This window comes from Myxine glutinosa, chromosome 14 (assembly GCF_964187855.1).
Source record: "Myxine glutinosa chromosome 14, kmMyxGlut1.1, whole genome shotgun sequence".
In the NCBI taxonomy this organism is placed as follows: domain Eukaryota; kingdom Metazoa; phylum Chordata; class Myxini; order Myxiniformes; family Myxinidae; genus Myxine; species Myxine glutinosa.
In genome coordinates, this window is record NC_136274.1 from 11,825,647 (window position 1) to 11,848,447 (window position 22,801).

At 44.6% G+C, this 22,801-nt stretch overlaps 1 protein-coding gene across 2 annotated transcripts in view; it reads left to right on the forward strand.

The window, feature by feature from the left end:
• Positions 1–21,207, forward strand: part of MOSPD2 (motile sperm domain containing 2) — a 30,114-nt gene extending 8,907 nt beyond the window's left edge. For both annotated transcript variants that reach the window (XM_068135184.2, XM_068135185.2), the window contains exons 6-15: positions 2,813–2,873; positions 2,977–3,015; positions 3,847–3,971; positions 4,406–4,546; positions 6,593–6,735; positions 10,082–10,178; positions 15,464–15,560; positions 19,643–19,775; positions 20,389–20,476; positions 20,654–21,207. In XM_068135184.2, the coding sequence (XP_067991285.1) occupies positions 2,813–2,873; positions 2,977–3,015; positions 3,847–3,971; positions 4,406–4,546; positions 6,593–6,735; positions 10,082–10,178; positions 15,464–15,560; positions 19,643–19,775; positions 20,389–20,476; positions 20,654–20,824 (1,095 nt within the window). In that variant the 3' untranslated portion in view covers positions 20,825–21,207. The remainder of the gene's footprint in view (positions 1–2,812; positions 2,874–2,976; positions 3,016–3,846; positions 3,972–4,405; positions 4,547–6,592; positions 6,736–10,081; positions 10,179–15,463; positions 15,561–19,642; positions 19,776–20,388; positions 20,477–20,653) is intronic.
• The last annotated feature ends 1,594 nt before the right edge of the window (positions 21,208–22,801 follow it).

Sequence of the window (22,801 nt, forward strand, 5' to 3'; positions counted from 1 at the left end):
GTTGATTTCTTTGTGAAGTAAATGTTAGCTCTTTCACGAGCCTCGATTCAGTATACAAAAAAGAAGAAAGAAAAAGTTGAATCTTCACGACGTCATCTCTCGTTCCTTAAACGTTCATATCGCGATTGGATTTTTAATGGGCATCTCGACCTAGCTCTAAACCGTCATCCGGTGTTTCGCTTGCAAGGCGATTCATCAATGTGTGTGCCGTCGCTCGGATGGACGTTAAGCCGGCTGTCCCATCTGCCGGCAGTTGGACATTAAGGATCCCACGGTGTCCTCCACGAAGAGTAGTTGAGCTATCGCAAGCACCCCGAACATATTCCAAAGTCCTCCCCCTCAGCCAGGTACATTGCATCTCGATGAATGGGGCTTCTTCCAGGATTGTAACCCTCGCCAAAAGCCTGCTCCAACAGAACCGACGCTCTGTTGGGAGCATTGGGCGCCAATTAAAGAATGGCATTTGTTTTGTTTGGTTTTGTTACCTCCACCACGAAAAGTGGATGAAGGTTATGTTTTCACCCCTGTCTTTGTTTTTGTTTCTGAATTTGTCTGTTAGCAGAATATCTCAGTTACGGACGGATTCGGACGAAACTTGGTGGACAGGTTAGGCGTGTGACGAGGACAAGGACAGATTTTGGTGAAGATCCGAATCCGGATCCGTCCTATCGGTATGATACAAAATGTAAACAGTTGAGCCTGCGTGCGGAGGTATGAACTCCACCTAGTGCCGCTCTAGTTTGTTTTTGATATCGAACGAGCTTGTGTGAAGGTACAGTACTTGGTTCGAGTTGTAAACAACAACAACAACAACGAGTTCGAGTTGTAAAGAAGAGGAATATTGGAATCATTTACTCATCCCTGCTGCTCCTGGACTCCGTGTCCTTTCCTCCTGACAAGGTGGAAAAGTTTCTGTCAACCCTCGACTCTGATTCTGCAACTGGACCCGACGGCATCAGCCCACGGGTCCTAAAATCCTGCTCTGCTGCTCTATCTCACCCTCTCTCTGTTCTCTTCACCCTCTCTTTTGCTCAAGGTCAACTGCCATCTGCTTGGAAATCAGCCAACATCACCGCTTTGCACAAAAAAGGTGCAAAAACAGATCCTAGCAACTACAGACCAATCAGCCTTCTCCCAATTATCAGCAAAGTCATGGAATCCATCATTGCTTTGGATATGAAATCTTTCCTCTTCTCCAATGGCTTGATCTCTGATCATCAATTTGGTTTCAGACCAGGTCACTCTACTCTGGACATGCTGCTTCTGCTGTCTCAACAATGGATGGAGGTCCTCAATGCCAAACAGGAAATTAGAGCTGTCTCCCTCGACATATCACGTGCCTTCGACACGGTCTGGCACCCCGCTCTGCTCACCAAACTCTCCTCCTTTGGTATCCATGGAAATCTCCACGCATGGCTGGCGGACTTCCTCTCTAGTCGTCGTCAACGTGTGGCCCTGAATGGGTTTCTCTCATCTCCTCTTCCTGTTCAGGCTGGAGTTCCCCAAGGCAGTGTTCTGGGCCCCATGCTTTTTCTGGTCTTCATCAATGATCTCTCTGACTCTCTCGAAAATCCTCTCTATCTCTTTGCTGATGACTCCACTCTCTGCCGCTCCATTCCTCTTCCCTCAGATCGGCAGTCTGCTGCCTCCTCACTCTCTGAAGACCTGGACAAAATCACAGACTGGTCAAACAAGTGGAACATGTCTTTCAATCCTGACAAATCTCACACTCTTACTATGTCTCTCCGAAAAGATCGACTGGACAACCCTCCCATCTACTTTCTCAACAATCCTCTCCAACAAGTTCTGTCGCTCAAGATTTTGGGTCTCACTATCTGCCATGATCTTTCTTGGGAAAACCACATTTCCAAGCTGGCCTCCAAAGCCAGTCGCCGACTGGGCATCCTCCGTCGTGCGAAGTCCTTCCTCGGCACACCTGAGCTCCTCACCACATACAAGGCTTTCATCCGCAGCTCAATGGAATACTGTTCTCCCCTATGGGCCGGTGCTCCTGCCTCACACCTAGCTCGGCTTCACGCTGTTGAAACCAAAGCTTTCAGAATTATTGGAATCTCCCGCGATGAAGCTATCTCTGAGGGCCTTTCACTCACTCACCGCAGGCAGGTAGGTGGTCTTTCTGTCTTCTACCGACTCCTCTCCGGCCTTGCACCCCCAGCTCTCTCTGTGCTCTGTCCCCCAAATATTCCGACAGGTCGCACAAGATCTGCCAGCAACCCTCTGATGGTTAAACTGCCGAAATCTCGGCTCTCTGCTCACCTTCACTCTTTCATTCCTCTTTTCTCCCGCCTCTGGAACAAACTCCCTCACTCCTTTCAATCCCACTCCTCCCTCCAGGTCTTTAAAACAGCTGTTCACCACCATCTCTTATCTTCCCCCATCCAAAACCTTGCTCTTTTCTACCCCCGCTAATTCACCCCAGATCCACCTTGTTTGAAATTCCAACTTCTTTCCTGGAAGTCCTGGCAGTGTCCATATGTTTTATACCTCTCCCACCGCCCCCTTCCCATGCCCCCCCCCCCCCCCAAAGCCCTCGCCCTCTCTCAGATCTCTCGATGTCTCCATGTCTCTCGGTCCCTGCTCTCAAATGTTGTGTTTGTGTCCTTCCCCCTCTCTCCCCATCTTGTCTACCGCTCCCGATGTTATATGTTTTATGTGTCGGTTTGTCTTTCTGTGTGATTAATGTTCGCTCTTTCACGAGCCTCTATCTTGTATACAAAAAAAAAAAAAAAAAAAAAATCTATGGTATTTTTCTTGAATTGGTTTTTATTTTTCATTTGTTTTTTTTTGTCAGGATATGGATTTCATCCGTTTCATCATCAATTGTTTCAAGATTTACTACCCAGAACTTTTGTGTGAGTGGTACCCCCTCCATGTACAAACGTTTTGAATTTGCTTTTGTTCTTTTCCTGCAAATGCAAATAAATTGTTAATTGTTGCTTTTTCTTCCTTTTGCAGCCAAATTGATTGTATATGAGATGCCATGGATTATGAACGGTAGGTTTGTGATTTGAGATCCTCAAACCCCGCACTTTGTCGCGAGTGTGTGATGTGCTTAATGCTTCAGTCACATTTGGCTCGGCGGCCGTAGGGTCTAAAAAATCTACGGCCACTAGCAATTATAGGGCGGCCGCAGTATTTCCACGGTCACACAATGTAGCAGTCACATATGTTTTTATTTTTCGGGTAGCCGCACGGGGTATTTAGAAATTGTGGAGACCAAAAACGTGGGGGTGCCGTACGGTCTTTGATTTGATGTCGCACGGTGACCTTAGGGCGTCCCTGCGGCGGCCATATAATTTTCAAGGCAGACGCAAGGTAGCCTCAAGGTGCCCGCAAGGCGACCGCAGGGGGGCCCTAAGGCGAACGTGCGGCCAGACGGACGGTAACGAGTGGGTATATATGCCAATTCTTTTTCATATGTATAACAGCACTTACAGTTGTCATGGCTACGGCTTGTCGAATTGCTACGGCCGACCTAGAAATGAAAAAAGTTATAACTCCGCGCTATAATTCCACGGCGACCCCTACGGCCTGTAAAAGATAGCCATATGCCCTAGGGCCACCCTGAGGCCACCTCAGAAACTCTGCGGCCGCCGCACGTTTCTGTCAATTTAGGGGGGGGGGGGGTATGGCCGCCGTGTCCTAGCCGTAGAGCAAATGTGACTGAGGAGTAAGTTGGCCTTGTTGGTTGGTGGGAATGCTTGTAAGGTTTTGTCTCGATTGATACCCAGAAACATTTCCCTAAAAAGCCAACAAAACGGAGATTATTCCTGCCGCCTCGTATCCCTGTGCGTTTATCCTTTCTGCATCCACCTCACCCCCTAGCCGCTTGGAAGATCGTAAAGGGGTGGCTCGGGCCTGGAGCAGTGAGCATGCTCAAGTTTGTGGGTCGTCAAGACATTTCCGATTACATCGACTCTCAGTGGCTTCCCCTACACATGGGTGGCTCGGTGCGTGATTGTGCCAATTTGAGTGAGGGAAATATGTCACGTGTCCACAGTTTCTGACATTATTGCATTTCCTGGTACATTCTGGTCTGCACGCACATTGTTACGTGATGCTGGCTCGCCCAAAATGGTCATTCTAAAAGGATCAGGAGGGCAAGTTTGTCCGAGTTTTGCATATATTATCAGATCAAATTTGTCCCAATCAGTTTTCGGGCTTTATTTATTTATTTATTTTACAAGGTGAATTGTTACCTGTGTGCTGGAGTCAATAACTAGAAAAATGGAATAATGCAAGTGCCATGTGCTCGGATGGGAACATCAACCAGGACCAGCCCATAATACACACGTGCCCTATCAAATATTCAATGATATCGTGATATCCAGCTTGTGATATCGAACTATCTCTTTTGTTCCACAACCCTTATTTATCTCGTCAGGACATGTTCAAGTACACGTACCCACCTTTGCCGGATGAGGAAACCTTCAGCTCCCCAGCAATAACCCCGGAGGATGAAGAATTCAATGATAAGGAGAATGAGGACCCATTCCTCTCGGATATCAGTGTGACGGATTCCATGGTACTGTTTTTGCTGGTTGTTCACGCGCACCTTCAGTATGATACACAGAGAATAATGCTTGGATTTTTATGACTCCGCCGAAGAAGTCGCCGGAGACGTGTTTTTGAGTCGTCCGTCTGTCTGTCTGTCTGTTTGTTTGTCCGTCCATGCGTCCATGGTAGGTTTTTGTTACCCTGATAACTTGAGAACGGCTGAAGCAATTTCAATCAAAGTTAGATAAAGTATATACTATGATGTAAAGATGAACTGATTTGCTTATGGGGTCACGAGGTCAAAGGTCAGAGGTCCCGTTAGTAAAAATTATGTTACTGTGCTAACTTGTGAACCAGTGATGGGATTTTGAACAAACTTCAAATACAAGTACATATTATGATGCAACGATGAACTGATTAGATGTCGGCATCAAAGGTCAGAGGTCACGTCAGATAAAAATGTGATACTTGAACAGCTGAAGGGTTTTAAATCAAACTTGGTACAAGTATGTATAATGATGTAATCCCAACTTGGTAAAAGTATGTGTAATGTGTGAGGAGGCATGTCGGTCACATCGTGATGTCGAAGAGTGCCATTCTGGTTTATTTATTTATTTATCGTTTTGGTGGATTTAAGCCTTGCGATTTTGAAAGCCGATTATTTAATCCCATTGTTGGTGCGCATGGTAACGTTTTCTCACAACATTACAATGTGCATTTCAGGCTTACAATTGGAACTTTTATCTGCATTCTATGGGTGAGAATGTTGGGAGATGTCGATGTACTTTCTCATTTGAGCATCAGAATAGCTTAGATTCATGGCCTTGTGGTCACCATCACAATGGCCTTGTCACTTGTCCATTGATTTGACACTTTGATTTGACAATTTAACATTGACACTTCTGAGTCTGGCTTTGATCTTTGCATAAACAAATGCGATTACAAAACTGCCTTATTGTTCCTTGAGAGTAGCTGCAGTACTGAGCATCCCTTCTTTGGGAGGAATCATCAAGCAGGATCAATGGACCTGACCATTGATCAATGGACGTCATTTTAATGGACATCAATGGACCATCAAGCAGGTTACCTTGCTCAGTGAAGTTGGCTGGGGGTGGGAGGAGATAAAACTATGCCGTCGTACCTTGCGCATGTTTTGGCCTTCACGCCAATGCCATGGCTATAAATGGTGGATGCTTGGAGGTACCTCGATAATCCAGGATACCCCAATTTTAAGGCCATATCTGCTTGTAGTTGAATAGAGGTTGCAGGTCTACAAAAACAACTGGGGTCAGGAGGATTGAGGGAGTGAAGAGGGTGGATAGGAGGAGGATGGATGAACTGAGGGAGGAGATTGGTGTGCCAATGAGCTTGATAGAGAGATTCGTGAAATGTCGGCTGAGATGGGTTGGACATTTGGTGCGGATGGGGGAAGATAAAATGGCAAAGAGAGCGGATAGGTTGAGGGAGCAAGGTCGGAGGAAAAGAGGTAGACTGCGGTTGAGATGGGAAGATTGTGTGAGGAGGGATATAAGTAAGGTGGGTGTGGTTGGACAATGGAGAGACCTGGCTGAGGACAGAAGGAAGTGGAGGAGTGTTGTGTTCAAGGCAGGGCAGAAGCTCGGTACCGTTGGACGTCTCCCCTTATAAAGGGAAGAGAAGAAGAACTGCAGCACTTCTATTTGCATCCTGAGTTCTATTTTTGTCAACAGTTTGAACAAATATTTGTCAACATGGCTGACAATATTTTGGTATCTCCTGGTCCTGTGTAATCCATATTTTGGGCTGTGTATATCAATACATTAATTTTGAAGCAATGATTAGGTTTTGTTGGAAAGTGATTTGTGCCGTTGGCATGTATTTATTTATTTGAAAGTGTTGTGCTTTTGATTTGACGGCATCACTTTTGTAGGAAGCGTTATAAGTGAATGTCACTGGTCATTTGATGTTTTGTCTTGATTTGATTGTTTAAAAAAAAAAAAAATTGAAGATGGGAATGCCAACCTTCTATCCTCCCTGGTTCCTAGCTGGTGGTCACGTCTTAATTTTGATTTTCTGTTCCCAACTTGGCGTATAGAACAACAGTGTCCGGTGGGGATCCGTCTCCAGCATTACTGAAGTGAAATCTTTGCGAAGCGAGATTCATGAGCAAGCACAAGTACGGGTGCGGAATATCAGGCGCCCAACCACGAGCTTCCAGGGCAAGCTGCTCACCATCAGGTACTTTCTATTTTTTATGCGGAGCTGATCGAGAGTCACTTTAATGGGCTCGCTTCCTTCATATCCGTGCATAAAGCAAAAGGTCATTGCTCTGAAATGGTCTGTGCCTGGACTTTTTCATGTTTTGTGGCTTTGCCATCCCATTCTTTAACTTAACTGCTTCTTTGTGAATGTGTTCCTTTGAATATTTATTTTGCTAATGTCCAAATAATTCCAAATTTGTTTGTACTTCATAACGTGCAAGCCTTTTATTTTATTTTTATATTTTTCATACATTAATTGACTATACTGATAATCCTGTCTGAGATTGGAATGTTGAGATTAGTATATTTTCATTTGTGATTGTTTCTTTGTTGTCACTTATGACAGTAAGGCCTTATTGTATGTATATATATATATATATATATATACATATATATATATATATATATATATATACATATATATATATATATATATATATATATATATATATACATATATATATATATATATATACATATATATATATATATATATATATATATATATATATATATATATATATACTAGCAGAAGTATCCGGCATTGCCGGGCGGGGGAGGGGAGGGGGGAGGGGAGGGGAACGAGGGGGGGAGCGAGCCCCTTGGCAAAGCGAGCGATTTTTTTTTCATAGCGTTCATAGCGTCATATCGTTCATAGCGTCATAGCGTTTTATAGCGTCATAGCGATTTTTTTTTTCATATCGTCATATCGTTCATAGCGTCATAGCGTCATAGCGTTCATAGCGTCATAGCGTCATCACGTGATCGCTCTGAGCGAATCAGCGCCCACCTGCTCTGATTCCGTTGATTCCGTGCGCTGAAATGCGCTGAGGTAAATATGAATAAAAAATATGGATCGTCAAATATTTTGAGTTCGGCCATGTTCGTCCCACGCTCAGTGGCCATGTCTATGTCAAATATCAAGCACGTAAGCCTCTCCGTTTAGGAGTCTATCGGTAACATTACACACACACACACACACACACACACACACACACACACACACACACACACACACACACACACACACACACACACACACTGTGTTTTATATATATAGATTGTATATATATATATATATTTCTGTCAGTTGATTGTTTGTTTGCCATTTGTATTAGTGTACAAGAAGGTAGAAATAAATGAATGACATGTTTATCTAACCATTTATTCAGGGGAAAATTATTATGGAAGTGTACCAAGCTGTTTTACTTGCAATTTTCAAAGTGCCCTCCCTCGTGATCGATGCACAATTGCAGCCGAGCAGGCACAGAGTGGCACACATGCTTGCAGAGTTCGATATCAATTTCCTCAAACTTTGCAGTGATTTGAGCCTTCAATTCCTGAATGGTACGAGGCTTTTCACGATAAACAAGGTCTTTCATGAGCCCCCAAAGAAAGAAATCTGGAGGTGTAAGGTCTGGGGAGCGTGCCGGCCACTCGATCGGACCGCGGCGGCCGATCCACTTTCCGGGAAAGTTTTCATCAAGCCACTGACGAAAATGACGTCCATAATGAGATGGAGCTCCATCTTGCTGGAAATAACAGTCCTGATCTTGTACCCTGGGCCAAAAGAAGGTTTGCAGCATATCCAGGTAAATTTCTGCAGTGACAGATCCCTCAAAGAAAAAGGGTCCAATTATCCCTAATGGAGATATGGCTGCCCAAACTGTCATGCCTGGTAAATTTACCTCCTTTTCAACTGTCACTCTTGGGTTCTCCGCAGCCCAGTTGACACAATTGTGTCTTAATTGTGCCGTTAAGCTTAAAACATGCCTCATCTGACCACCAGATGTTGTCTAGCATTGTGTCCTCTTTGTCAAGTTTAGCTAAGAACTCTTCGCAAAATTGAAGATGGCAGTCGTCATCTCCATTATGAAGGGCATGCAGTAAGCATGGAATGTAAGGTTTCCAGTTTTTCTGGTGAAGGATACGGATAACACTTGATTGGCTCACTTCCAACTCTGCAGATAAATGGCGAGTTGACTTTTGCGGACTTTGTTCCAGTCTCCTGATGGCTTATTCAGCCTTAGCTACATTCGTTGCCGTTTTCGGACGACCGGACTTCTTTGCAGTGGCTACCGACCCTGTTGCTTCAAATTTCTCGACAATCAATCGTATGTTTCTTCCCTGGGGTGGGTTAATATCGAATTCCTGTGCCAAACGGTGTGCCGCCATCGTTGATAGTTCATTACATTTGTAGTAATGTTTCACGGCCGCAATGCGTTGATTCATTGAAAGGTAATTCATGGTTCAATTTGGTGCAAATTCAGTAACTTTCCAAACTCTCAGCAATAATCTGAAAAACAAAAACAAAAATATAGAAATTAAGAAAATTAATAATCTGCAAGACAATTATTAACAACATGACATCCCAGAAAGAATCTGACAGCCAAAAAAACAGAAATCGGGCGCGGGCGCTACTTTTGATTCACCCTGTGTATGTGTATATATATATATATATATATATATATGTATATATATACATATATATATATATATATATATATAATGGTATCTGTAATCTGGTTCTCCAACCTAATGAGCGGACAACATGACGTCATCGCCATGCACGTCCGCCTTGCTATGTATGGGACACCTTGCTGGCGGTTCTCCACTGATGATATGAAGGTCGCATAGTGACTGATATATATATATATATATATATATATATATATATATATATATATATATATATATATATATATATATATATATATATATATATAAGAAAAACATTGTTTATTATTTATCGATGAGTAAAGCAACATTCATTCAGGTCCTGAATGAGAAATTACACTTTCGTTTTATGAATCATTGGAGAAGCATTAAATCTCAGTAAATTACTCTGACGAGTAAAACATGTGTAATGCATGTATGTTGTGAAATATTTTCTCTTCATAATATGGATAAACTGGTTTAGTGTTTATGTGGCAGTGCCAAGTAACACCGATAAATGTTATTTGTTCTGATTTTTGAATAAATGTTTCTACTGTAGAATGGAAAAAAAATCATAATAAAGCTTCTTTAACGCAGAGCGGCACTGAAGGATTTGTAGAACCGTGAAAACAAACTCTTTACCTGTAATTGAAACCTTCAGCCACAACATCACGAGAGAAGTTCAGCCGAACACGAAGTTTATTTTATACAATAATTTTGGTCTTGATTTTCCTTTCTCAGTTGTAAGATAATTTATTTTGCGAAGGCAAACAGATGTCTGGTTGATTGCTTTGTGTACCTTAGTTTGTTGGCCACTTATATACACGGTATAAGGTATTTGAAACAGTGGTTTGCTTATTTATTATGTTTCGTTCCACCTGGGTCAGACCTGCAGAAGAACTGCAGTTCGGCCTGCACAGAACGAAAGAGACAAAATGTGCAATTGTCCTCTCCAATACCAGCACACTTCCTGTTGCTTTCAAGGTTAGAAACAGACATTTCCACTTACTTCATTTGATGTTATCTCTATTTATACTGTAGAATGGAATCAATTTTCAACAGGTCTCATGAGAGAATTTTCTGATGGGTGTATTTACCTGTGCCACCGAAGGTGGATGGAGGTTATGTTTTCACCCCTGTTTGGCTGTCTGTGAGCAAGATATCTCAAAAGGTTATTGATTTGGACAAAACTTGTTGGACAGGTTGGGTGTGTGATAAGGACAAATTGCTTTGATTTTGGTGAAGATCCGGATCTGGATTGGAGCCATTTAAGTGATTCTTCATCATTGAGAGATTTTTTTTTTTTTTTGTATACAAGATCGAGGCTCGTCAAAGAGCTAACATTAATCACACAAAAAGTCAAACCGACACACAAAACACAAAATAAGGGGAGCGGTAGACAAGATGGGGAGAGAGGGGGAAGGACACAAACACAACATTTGAGAGCAGGGACATCGAGAGATCTGTGGGAGGGAGAGGGCTTGGGGGGAGATGGGAGAGGTATAAAACATATGGACACTGCAAGGACTTCCAGGAAAGAAGTTGGAATTTCAAAAAAGTGTATCTGGGGTGAAAATTAGCGGGGGTAGAAAAGATCAAGGTTTTGGATGGGGGAAGATAAGAGATGGTGGTGAACAGCTGTTTTAAAGACCTGGAGGGAGGAGTGGGATTGAAGGGAGTGGGGGAGTTTGTTCCAGAGGCGGGAGAAAAGGGGAATGGAAGAGTGAAGGTGAGCAGAGAGCCTTGATTTTGGCAGTTTAACCATAAGAGGGTTGCTGGCAGATCTTGTGCGACCTGTAGGAATATTTGGGGGACAGAGCACAGAGAGAGCTGGGGGAGCAAGGCTGGAGAGGAGTCGGTAGAAGACAGCAAGACCACCAACCTGCCTGCGGTGAGTGAGTGAAAGGCCCTCGGAGATAGCTTCATCGCAGGAGATTCCAATGATTCTGAAAGCTTTGGTTTCAACAGCGTGAAGCAGAGCTAGGTGTGAGGCAGGAGCACCGGCCCAGAGGGGGGAACAGTATTCCATTGAGCTGCGGATGAAAGCCTTGTATGTGGTGAGGAGCTCAGGTGTGCCAAGGAAGGACTTCGCACGACGGAGGATGCCCAGTCGGCGACTGGCTTTGGAGGCCAGCTTGGAAATGTGGTTTTCCCAAGAAAGATCATGGCAGATAGTGAGACCCAAAAGCTTGAGCGACAGAACTTCTTGGAGAGGATGGTTGAGAAAGTGGATGGGAGGATTTTCCAGTCGGTCTTTTCGGAGAGACATCGTAAGAGTGTGAGATTTGTCAGGATTGAAAGACATGTTCCACTTGTTTGCCCAGTCTGTGATTTTGTCCAGGTCTGCAGAGAGTGAGGAGGCTGCAGACTGCCGATCTTAGGGATGAGGAATGGAGCGGCAGAGAGTGGAGTCATCAGCAAAGAGATAGAGAGGATTTTCAAGAGAGTCGGAGAGATCATTGATGAAGACCACAAAAAGCACAGGGCCCAGAACACTGCCTTGGGGAACTCAAGGCAGAACAGGAAGGGGAGATGAGAGAAATCCATTCAGGGCCACACGTTGACTACGACCAGAGAGGAAGTCCGCAAGCCATGCGAGGAGATTTCCATGGATACCATAGGAGGAGAGTTTGGTGAGCAGAGCTGGGTGCCAGACCGTATCGAAGGCACGTGATATGTCAAGGGAGACAGCTCTGATTTACTGTTTGGCATTGAGGACCTTCAGAAGAACCAGATGGGACCAAAAACGATATATAGCACGATATTTGAAGAGGTTGAGGACAGGTTATGATGAAACTAGGTAGGTGACAATAACAAGCTGATTCGATTTTTGTTCAGTTACGGATGCAGATCCGGCCTACCAGTGGGATACAAAACGTAAACTGTTCAGCCTGGTGGAGGTGCGCACTCTACCGAGTGCCGTTATTGTTTTTATTATGAAATACAATTTATTAATACAGGTATTGAGAGTCATTGAAGAGTAGAATAACAAGGGGAAAACGGTCAGCCTACATATGCAAAGGGAAAATGGAAGGACAATAACATGTGGGTGTGCCATAGCAGGAGGGGAGGAGCTGCAAGTGAAATGGGGAATAGTGCCTCAGCAGGTGTATAAGGCTATGAGGAAGAATCGGTCAAGGTTATGAGATTGTAGTGAAGGGAAGAGCTCAAGACAACATACTCAGGAAATTGCCAAGGATGAATGAAGAGGGCAATTGATGACCAAAGGTGAGCATTCGGCTGATTGAGGGATGTAAACAAGGAAAGGGTTTCTGGTGTCGTACATGTAACCTTGAAGGCAGGTGAAGGCAGGTGAAGGCAGGGCACAGTGGTGAGAGGGCAGGAGGAGAACGTTTAATAAAATAAATACCTTATCCTGATTACTTTAAAGAAGAAGCAAACTCCTGAGACCCAACCGCCTGTTGTGAGCAATGACAAGGAGGACCTGGAGATGGGAAGTAGCAGCAATAGTCCACAGGGTGGAGCCATATTCCACAACACTTCAGATTAAGGCCTTATATATCGTTGTAAGCATTGGATGGCAGAGGAAGGACTTAGCCCTGTGGAAATTCCCAGACGGCAGCCGAGTTTGAGTCCGGCTTCGAAATTTGATCAGCCTAAGACAGATTAAAGTAGGTGTGATGCATCGCAACTCCAGAGACGACTTGGATTTGTTGTATTGTATATTTAAAGGATTGTAGAAATAGACAAGCAATTGAAATCTTTGGTAAGTTATAAAATTAGACAATTTATATAGCCAATAGCAATCAAGAAAGAGCAATCAGGGATTGCAGACCCTCGCCAGGACGTGTTTTAGTGGACATCTTGACCGGATGGAGTTTTGTGCTTGTCGAATTATGACGTCATAATGGAGGCACCTATGACATCATCATTAACATATGTAATTCCCCATGGAGAGTACTTGGCATTGAGCCATGTATTCATTTTTTTCCATGGAGTGGTTTTGGAGATATATTGGTGCAACGTTTTTCAGTTTTTCCAAGACGGCACCCATACCACGTGATGTATGACATCATAATTAATCATGAAACAAAATCTACATGAGTAGGTGCATACTATGGTGTAAATTTCGTGTCAATTCGAACCAATGGTTGCCAAAAAAATGAATTTTAAAGGGAATAAACCCACAAAGACCTGCAAAAATCATACGGAATAATAATAATATATAATATGAACATAAACAATAGGTATCCAAAACAAACATAAACATACACATAAAACATAAACATAAACGAACATAAACAATAGATCCCCAATTAAGAGGCATATATGTTACTATGAGGCCAAAGAATACATCACTACAGTGAATCACTACAAAGGCGCACCTTTGCAGATCTCCACACTTCCCACCTAAATCAAAGTAAAAAGATGGGAAAAGCTCCACCAGGATTGACCCAATATCAAATTTTGAGAAAAAATATTTTACCTGTTTTGACCCCTGTATCCCTAAAGGGCCTATCTCATTGGCGTAGACGTCGCCGTGACTGCCGCGACTGATCAGTCGCGGCAACTCGGGCAACTCGGGCGACTCGGGAGACCAAAAAATGGCTTGCGCTCTCACCAAGGCGACGCCAGGGCGACGTCCGCGACGTCTCGGAGACGTCTCCGCGACGGAGAGGTCGTTTCCCGCGACTTCTCTCTCGCGGAGACGTCTCTAGACAAGGTGACAACCAATTCGCCCGAAAGTCACGGGGACGTCGCCGCGACGTCTCCAGTAGTCGCGGCGACGTCTCCGAGACGTCTTCTCAGTTGCGGCGACGTCTCCGGTAGTTGTCTCCAAAACGTCTCCAAAAAAATCGAACATGTTTGAATTTCCCGCGACTTCCCGGAGACCCGGCTAGTCTCCAGGAGACGTCGCGGAGACTCGAGTCGCCACCAGGTCGCCACCTAGTCTCCAGGCCAATGAGATAGGCCCTTAAATCATCACCACTTGGGGCATGAACCGGGTGTCGCATCCAAAAAGTGATTACACACCTTTGTGCCACATAGTGATCATAACTCTAGCGGGCAAAATGGCCTTAAAACGATCATTCATTTGTGTCACGTAGTGATCATAACTATCTCCATCATGCCTAAACATTTAGGTGTTGACTTAGCGGTCAGGGTGCCGGCTTGGGATCCTAGGATCCTGGGTTCGAATCCCGGTCGATCGCTGAATTAACACCAGGGGGGTTGACTCAGCCCGTCATCCTTCCGAGGTCGGCAAATTGAGTACCAGCTTGCTGGGATGAATGATCCCGGTGTGTACCCCGATTTAGAATAGGTACACCGTATCCCTGCGCATCGTAAGAGCATGACCAAGGGTTGGCGTCAGGAAGGGCATCCGGCCATAAAAACATTGCCTCAAACAGGGAACCATGATTGTCATGGGGCCCGCAAGGCCAACCCCCGCTCTAGCGGGGAAAACGGCCTTAAAACGATTATTCATTTGTGTCACGTAGTGATCATAACTATCTCCATCATGCCTAAACATTTAGGTGTTGACTTAGCGGTCAGGGTGCCGGCTTGGGATCCTAGGATCCTGGGTTCGAATCCCGGTCGATCGCTGAATTAACACCAGGGGGGTTGACTCAGCCCGTCATCCTTCCGAGGTCGGCAAATTGAGTACCAGCTTGCTGGGATGAATGATCCCGGTGTGTACCCCGGTTTAGAATAGGTACACCGTATCCCTGCGCATCGTAAGAGCGTGACCAAGGGTTGGCGTCAGGAAGGGCATCCGGCCATAAAAACATTGCCTCAAACAGGGAACCATGATTGTCATGGGGCCCGCAAGGCCAACCCCCGCTCTAGCGGGGAAAACTGCCTTAAAACGATAATTCATTTGTGCCACGTAGTGATCATAACTATCTCCATCATGCCTATACATTGAGGAGGAGATCGTGTGACACTGTGACAGACTGATGGAGCCGATTACAATATTCCCTCGTTTTTTTTTGTTTTTTTTCAAAAAGCGTTTGGATAATGAATATTAAAACTGCAGTGAGTGAAGTGTATCAGAAACCCAGGTCGAAATCGGGGGAAGTATTTTTTGTCTGTATTTAATATTTGATGATGGGGGCGTTGTCCACGTATGAGTAAGTATAAAACTTGTCTTTCTTTAATGTTTTTCATTCGAGCTTTTACCCTGCTGTGATCCTGTCGATGACGACCACCATTTTCTTCACATTACATAGAGCTGAGAGTTGTCGATGAAGTTGATGAATTCGAAATTCCCGGCCATGTGACGATCGACATCCCTGTGCCTACAGGTAAAGACCACATCCCCAGAGAAGTACCGCGTCAAGCCAAGCAGTGGCTGCATCGACAGTAGTCAGACCGTGGACATTCTCCTGACCTTGCTGTCGGGTATGTACATTTTGTTCGATCTTGATGATTGCTTCGTGGCACGCGATTCTTCCCATTTGAAGTCAGAAGTTCCCAGAAGAAGTGGTTATTAATCTAAATTGATAAATGTGGGAACATTACATGCCAGACCAGGAATCTAACCGGTTCGATTCCTGGTCTGGCATGTAATTTTCCCACATGTATCAATTTAATTATTTAATCCTGTTCATTAATCTAATTGGTTATTAATCTGGGTGTCCCACCTTGCCAGCATTAGTGGGTGGACATACCAGATGTCTACTCTTGGTGACGGACACAGTGGGGAGTTATTACTGGCACTCAAAACAAATTACAAATCCCTGCCACCCTCAGTCGAACATCAGGCCTAACCAGTCAGTTTGTGAAAGACAGGCCAAAAATTCCTCCACCCTCCTCTTCCTCCCCCACGAGATGAAAATCATTTGTGCTGTTAAATAAGGAGACATAGTCGTCAATGTAGCTATGCTATCCAGACAGATTATAAATTTGGAACAAAAATGCAAAGGATACCAACATATTGTTGGGATAAATAAAATTTCGGAGCTGAAATTGTTTACTGCCCTCGTGTATTTGGGGTTGTGGAAACATTTCTCCTTGCCTGGACACCGAGATGCACTTGGCTACCAGGTAATCTAGGCCTGGACACCGATATGCACTTGGCTACCAGGTAATCTAGGCCTGGACACCGAGATGCACTTGGCTACCAGGTAATCTAGGCCTGGACACCGAGATGCACTTGGCTACCAGGTAATCTAGGCCTGGACACCGAGATGCACTTGGCTACCAGGTAATCTAGGCCTGGACACCGAGATGCACTTGGCTACCAGGTAATCTAGGCCTGGACACCGAGATGTACTTGGCTACCAGGTAATCTAGGCCTGGACACCGAGATGCACTTGGCTACCAGGTAATCTAGGCCTGGACACCGAGATGCACTTGGCTACCAGGTAATCTAGGCCTGGACACCGAGATGCACTTGGCTACCAGGTAATCTAGGCCTGGACACCGAGATGCACTTGGCTACCAGGTAATCTAGGCCTGGACACCGAGATGCACTTGGCTACCAGGTAATCTAGGCCTGGACACCGAGATGCACTTGGCTACCAGGTAATCTAGGCCTGGACACTGAGATGCACTTGGCTACCAGGTAATCTAGGCCTGGACACTGAGATGCACTTGGCTACCAGGTAATCTAGGCCTGGACACCGAGATGCACTTGGCTACCAGGTAATCTAGGCCTGGACACTGAGATGCACTTGGCTACCAGGTAATCTAGGCCTGGACACTGAGATGCACTTGGCTACCAGGTAATCTAGGCCTGGACACTGAGATGCACTTGGCTACCAGGTAATCTAGGCCTGGACACTGAGATGCACTTGGCTACCAGGTAATCTAGGCCTGGACACCGAGATGCACTTGGCTACCAGGTAATCTAGGCCTGGACACCGACATGCACTTGGCTACCAGGTAATCTAGGCCTGGACACCAAGATGCACTTGGCTACCAGGTAATCTAGGCCTGGACACTGAGATGCACTTGGCTACCAGGTATACTAGCATAACGTTTGACTCGAGGCAGCCGTAATACTCGCACAAGAGTGATCATGTCTGGCCTTGTATTCGGGACTAAACTTTTGAACAAGTGGTGTCGTTCTGCTAAAACTGTATAGGTATGGCTTGCAAGTGTCGCTCAGGACGTTAGGTCTGTGTTCTTGCCTCATTGACTCACAACGTCGTCATTGTAGAATGTGGGGTAGAAAAGATCAAGGTTTTGGATGAGGGAAGATAAGAGATGGTGGTGAACAGCTGTTTTGAAGAGCTGGAGGGAGGAGTGGGATTGAAGAGAGTGAGGGAGTTTGGTGAGCAGAGGCGGGAGAAAAGAGGAATGAAAGAGTGAAGGTGAGCAGAGAGTCTTGATTTTGGCAGTTTCACCAGAAAAGGGTTGCTGGCAGATCTTGTGAGACATGTAGGAATATTTGGGGGACAGAGCACAGACGGGGCTGGGGGAGCTAGGCCGGATAGGATATTTGTTGTGTTGTGACAAAAGTTTGTTCATGGCATTTAAAAAATCCTAGGCCGTCCTATTGAGCATCATTGGGTATTCACTGCCAGAATTAGATTTTCGGACATTTTTCCGACTTGCCGTTCGGAGTGGTAACCCTCCCCGCTCATCCTTGCTCCGTCCGACTCGTGTGCCACTGGCACTCCGCTCGTAGCTTTGACCTCATCGGCATCCTCAATGCAAATTGGCTGCAGTGTAACTGATATAAAAATTAGATGACATGCGACATCTTACTATAATTCACCAAATGTCCGTCCGTCTGTCTGTCCGTCCGTTCGAAGGTACCGCAAACACTGCTGAACCGATCTCAACGATATTTTGGGTGGGTAATCCTGGGATCTCCAGGATAGTTAAATAGGCTATTTAGTTTTTCCAATTTCAGCTTTGGTCTCCAGCATTTTCAGGTTTGGACACGCATAACATTCGCGTTCGCATAACGTTCATTGTGACGATGTTTTCATTGTGACGGTTGTTTTTCCGGGTGCCGCACAAACGGCTGCACCGATCGCTGCACGTCTGCACCGATCGAACTCGGTGTCCTCGGACAAAGACCTTTTATAAGGACACGGGTTGAATCCCTAGTTGAGAGAATTCCATCCCCCTCCTGCCATCACGGCCGTCTCTCCAACTTACAATCCCACGAGATATGCGGAAAGGACGACCCAAAACCAATTATCTTCTTTTTGATTCGTATATAAACATCATTAAAAGTAAATAATGACCTTGGCCAAAGTTCAAATGACGCGAGTTTAATCTCTACATGAGAGAATTCCACATAGCTATATGGGCGGTGTATACACTAACAGATCGCTGTCTCCATCGATCTTGCCAAGGCCGTAACAGCTATCGGCTCAAAATCCTTTTAACTGTTGATTTGGTAGTTTTTACAATGAAGGAAACACGTATCGGGAGTGCATACGACATCGGGAGTTCTAACTGCACGCGTCTTCAGTATCGAGCTTAAATCTCTCATGGTGGATCTGAAGAGCGGAATGCTTGGAGAAGTGGTGGGCTACTTCGGCATGAAGGAGGATCAGAAATGTGGACTCTCACACTGCCACATCCTGCTGAAACTTGCTCCCGCATGACGTTATTTTCCCGGGTGCCGCACAAACGGCTGCACCGATCGAGATTTAACGGATGTTTATATAAATCGTTCAAAAGGAAAAAAAAAAGCCTTCAATTTCTGATATTTAGCCTTTTCATTTGGGCCTCCCAATTGAAGCCCCGCCCATAGAGCGGGTACCGTTGCTAGTTGAAAGTAAATAGTCTTTGTAGGTATTGCCATTACTTTACCTGGCTAACCTGGTCGAGCTAAATTTGGGGTAACAGTTTTAGGTTGTCATAGAAATCATACTTTTGTGAGGATTGCCATTTTATTGTCCTGTGTGAGGGCCTTAATTCTACAATTGTAAAAGGAAACTTGTCTATCAATGATGAGAGGTCCCTTCTATCACACCTTGAATGGCGTTTTTGTTTTAGCATCTGCAGTATGTCCGCTGGCAGGGTGGCTTTCAGGGATGCGCACTCCTCTGAGTAGTCAAGCCTGGGTTCGAATCTCGACCCAGCTAGAAACTGTAATCCTGGTGTCTCGCAGGCAGGACGAGGCATCAACGTGTCTGCCGTCCCTCGTATGGACGTTAACTGCGTGACCCGTCTGCTGACATTAGTTGGTGGACGTTGAAGATCCTACGGCGTCCTTCGCGAAGAGTATGCGAGGTATCGCCGGCACCCTGAACAAATAACGAATTCCTGCCATGACTTCCTGTGTTGGAGTGGCGACCCATCCACGATTGTAACCCTAACCAAAAAAGCTGCTACGGTAGCACCAACGCTCCATACAGAGCATGGTACATGATCTGATTTGTAGTATAATTCCATTCTGGAGAATAGAAAAGACTGGACCATGTTGAGGGAGGTCTTTGTCATGCAATGAACTTTCATAGAATAGCAAAGTCGAGAAACTTCCAGTGTAAATTTGTCCTTCATCTTAAACACCTTAGGTTTTGAAGCAGCCACTCAGGATAAATTCCAGGTGATTGCGGCTGAAGTGAGACCTGACGGTCCTTTGGCTTCAGGCCCAGATGCTGCTCTTTTTTGGAAAGGTGTCCCTCGAGCTGCCATGATGGAACACAGGTTGGTACATCCTCAAATCGGAAAAATGTCCACGTATTTAATTTTCCTTCCACAAGATTGCTTCATCACTGCCATGCATCTGTTCGCAAGGTACAAAGCATACCTTTGACATCGAAAATATCGATCATACGTGTCACTGTCGTAATCAAATGTCAAGTGCATAAACCTCTGGGTTTCATGGAGAAAGAGAACTGTGTGTACGATATGTTCATGCATCCATCGCGCATTGCATTCTGGGTCTCCCTAATGATTTAAAAAGTTTATAGTGACATTCAGAATTCTCTTCTTCTTCTTGCTCTTTATTGGGACTTCAAAATTCTCTTAAATTCCGGATTTTCCGGATAAATTCCGGATAAATTCTTAAATTCCGGATTCCGAAAATGCTCCTCCTTCCCCCTTTGTTTCAGGTCCACAGTTGTAGTTGCTAACCCTGTGCATATCCGTATATTTTGCGAAACATGTACACGTCTTTCCCCGTTTTGACCCCCGTGACCACAAGTCCCCACCAGATTTTAATTGATCATGTACCGAGTGGCCTTCTAGTTCTTTCGAGTGCGGATTGAATGAAAATTACAGCCATGCCATGACGTTTGTCCTTTGCACTCCTCCGCAGACTTCGGTGCCGGGTGGTTGACGGATTTCCAAAAACTGAAACGTCCAAAGAAAACGGCGATGCCGCTTCTACGAACCTCACGAGCAAGGTAAGCGCAAATCCGGAGCAGCTGGTTTGAGGTTTCTTCGTACGTTTAACAATTGATATTTGCCAGGTAGGTAGCACAAGCAATCTTTTTGGAGGTGAAACTGTTAAATCGTTTTGATTGGTGAACCGTCACGTGGCACTGAAGTTAAGCTCGTTGATGACCCCTCTTCTCCGACAGGTGAACGCGCTGGTGTTTTCCTCTCGGGAGATGGAGATTCAGATAGCGCGTTGCCTGATCTACCAAAAGGTCACTGCGCTACTACTCATCTTCACATTCCTCCTTCTCTTTTCCATGTACATCTCTTCGCCGACATCTTATTGTGGACAACCTCACAATGCCAGAAGCTAACTCGAGAAGATTAATTTTTATAAACGAGAATCTTTTCTGAATGTATTTTCCTTCTTTAACCCACCAACAGATTAATTATTTGCTTCGCTTTGTGAATGTAAGGACGTAAAAAGAAGTCCATAAATAAATAAATAAATAAATAAATTAATTAATAGATAGGTTTTGTTAAGTTCTTCAATGATGTTTTCCTTCTTATTCATCGAGTGTCTTTGTATAAATTGGGGCATAAGAATAACTGACTATCGACAGGATAGTCATTTGTGTGTGTGTGTGTGTGTGTGTGTGTACGTAAACGTGTGCGCACACCATATCATATGACGGTACATACATAGTATTTTGTTGTACATATCGTTTATCAATATAAAATCCAAGTTGGTGACCAATGCTTGGGTTTTGTTTTTTATTACCCTCGCCAGAGGAGAGGGTATTGCATTTGAGTCCGTTTGTTACTTGGCAAAAAAAAAAAAAAAAAATTTTTGCCAAATAATGAAAAATCACTCATAGAGCGACACTTGGCAAAACAGAACAAACTGGAATGACACTCAGTAGAGCATCCTTTTAACCTCAAAAATAGTTGGTGGTTGAATTCATTTGGCCGATTTGAAAATCCTATTCAAATTTCAAGTCAATCAGATGAAAATTGAGGATTTTAGAGATTAAAAAAGTGGTTGACCTTTGGCCTATGTTGACCTTTTGGCCTATGTTGATCTCAAATATAGTTGGTGGTTGAATTCAGTTCGTCGATATGGAAATCCTATTCAAATTTCAAGTCAATCGGATGAAAATTGAGGATTTTAGAAATTTGAAATGGTTGTTGACCTTTGGCCTATGTTGACCTTTTGACCCAAAAATATATCGGATTTTGTCGGACCACGAACTCTACCCTTTGGTAAAGTTTCGTGAAGATCGGTTTAAAATTGTGACCTGTAGGCAAGTATAAGTGAGCGGGCAGACAAAAACACACAAATAAACAAACACACAAACAAACACACACACACACACAAACAAACACACACACAAACCGGAGTGATCAACATACTTGCAAAAACAATCTTTTTTTTTTGCCAAGTAATACTTTTTTTCTTTTTTTTTGCAAGTATGTTGTGTGTTTGTATGTTTGTGTGTGTAAAAATCAAACAGACACATAAAACATATAAGGGGAGCAGTAGACAAAATGGGGAGAGAAGGGGAAGCACACAAACGCAACATTTGAGAGCCGGGACATCGGGAGATCTGTGGGAGGGAGAGGGCTTGGGGGGAGGAGGCGTGGGAATGGGGGAGGGGGGAGGGGGGGGGGGAGAAGTATTAAACAAAGACACTGCAAAGACACTATTCCGTGTGTACCCCGGCTTAGAATAGGTACACTGTATCCCTGCGCATCTTAAGAGGCGAGGCGACCAAGGGTTGGCGTCAGGAAAGGCATCCGGCCATAAAAACATTGCCTCAAACAGGGAACCATGATTGTCATGGGGTCCGCAAGGCTAACCCCTGCTCGACCGGGGAAAATGGCCTTAAAACGATCATTCATATTCATTCAATTCATTTATTCACTGCAAGGACTTCCAGGAAAGAAGTTAGTATTTCAAAAAAGTGGATCTGGGGTGAATTAGCGGGGGTAGAAAAGATAAACGTTTTGGATGGGGGATGATAAGAGATGGTGGTGAACAGCTGTTTTAAAGACCTGGAGGGAGGAGTGGGCTTGAAGAGAGTGAGGGAGTTTGTTCCAGAGGCGGGGAAAAAGAGGAAAGAAGGAGTGAAGGTGAGCAGAGAGTCTTGATTTTGGCAGTTTCACCAGAAGAGGGTTGCTGGCAGATCTTGTGCATCCTGCAGGAATATTTGGGAGACAGTGCACAGACAGAGAAGGGGTGGGGGGGGGGGGGGCCTAGATGATAATTTCATAGTGAAGAGCTTCCGACATTTCAGATGATAATGTACTTGTGGTACCTGCCCTTCTTGTGCATTTTCTGCAATTTCCAG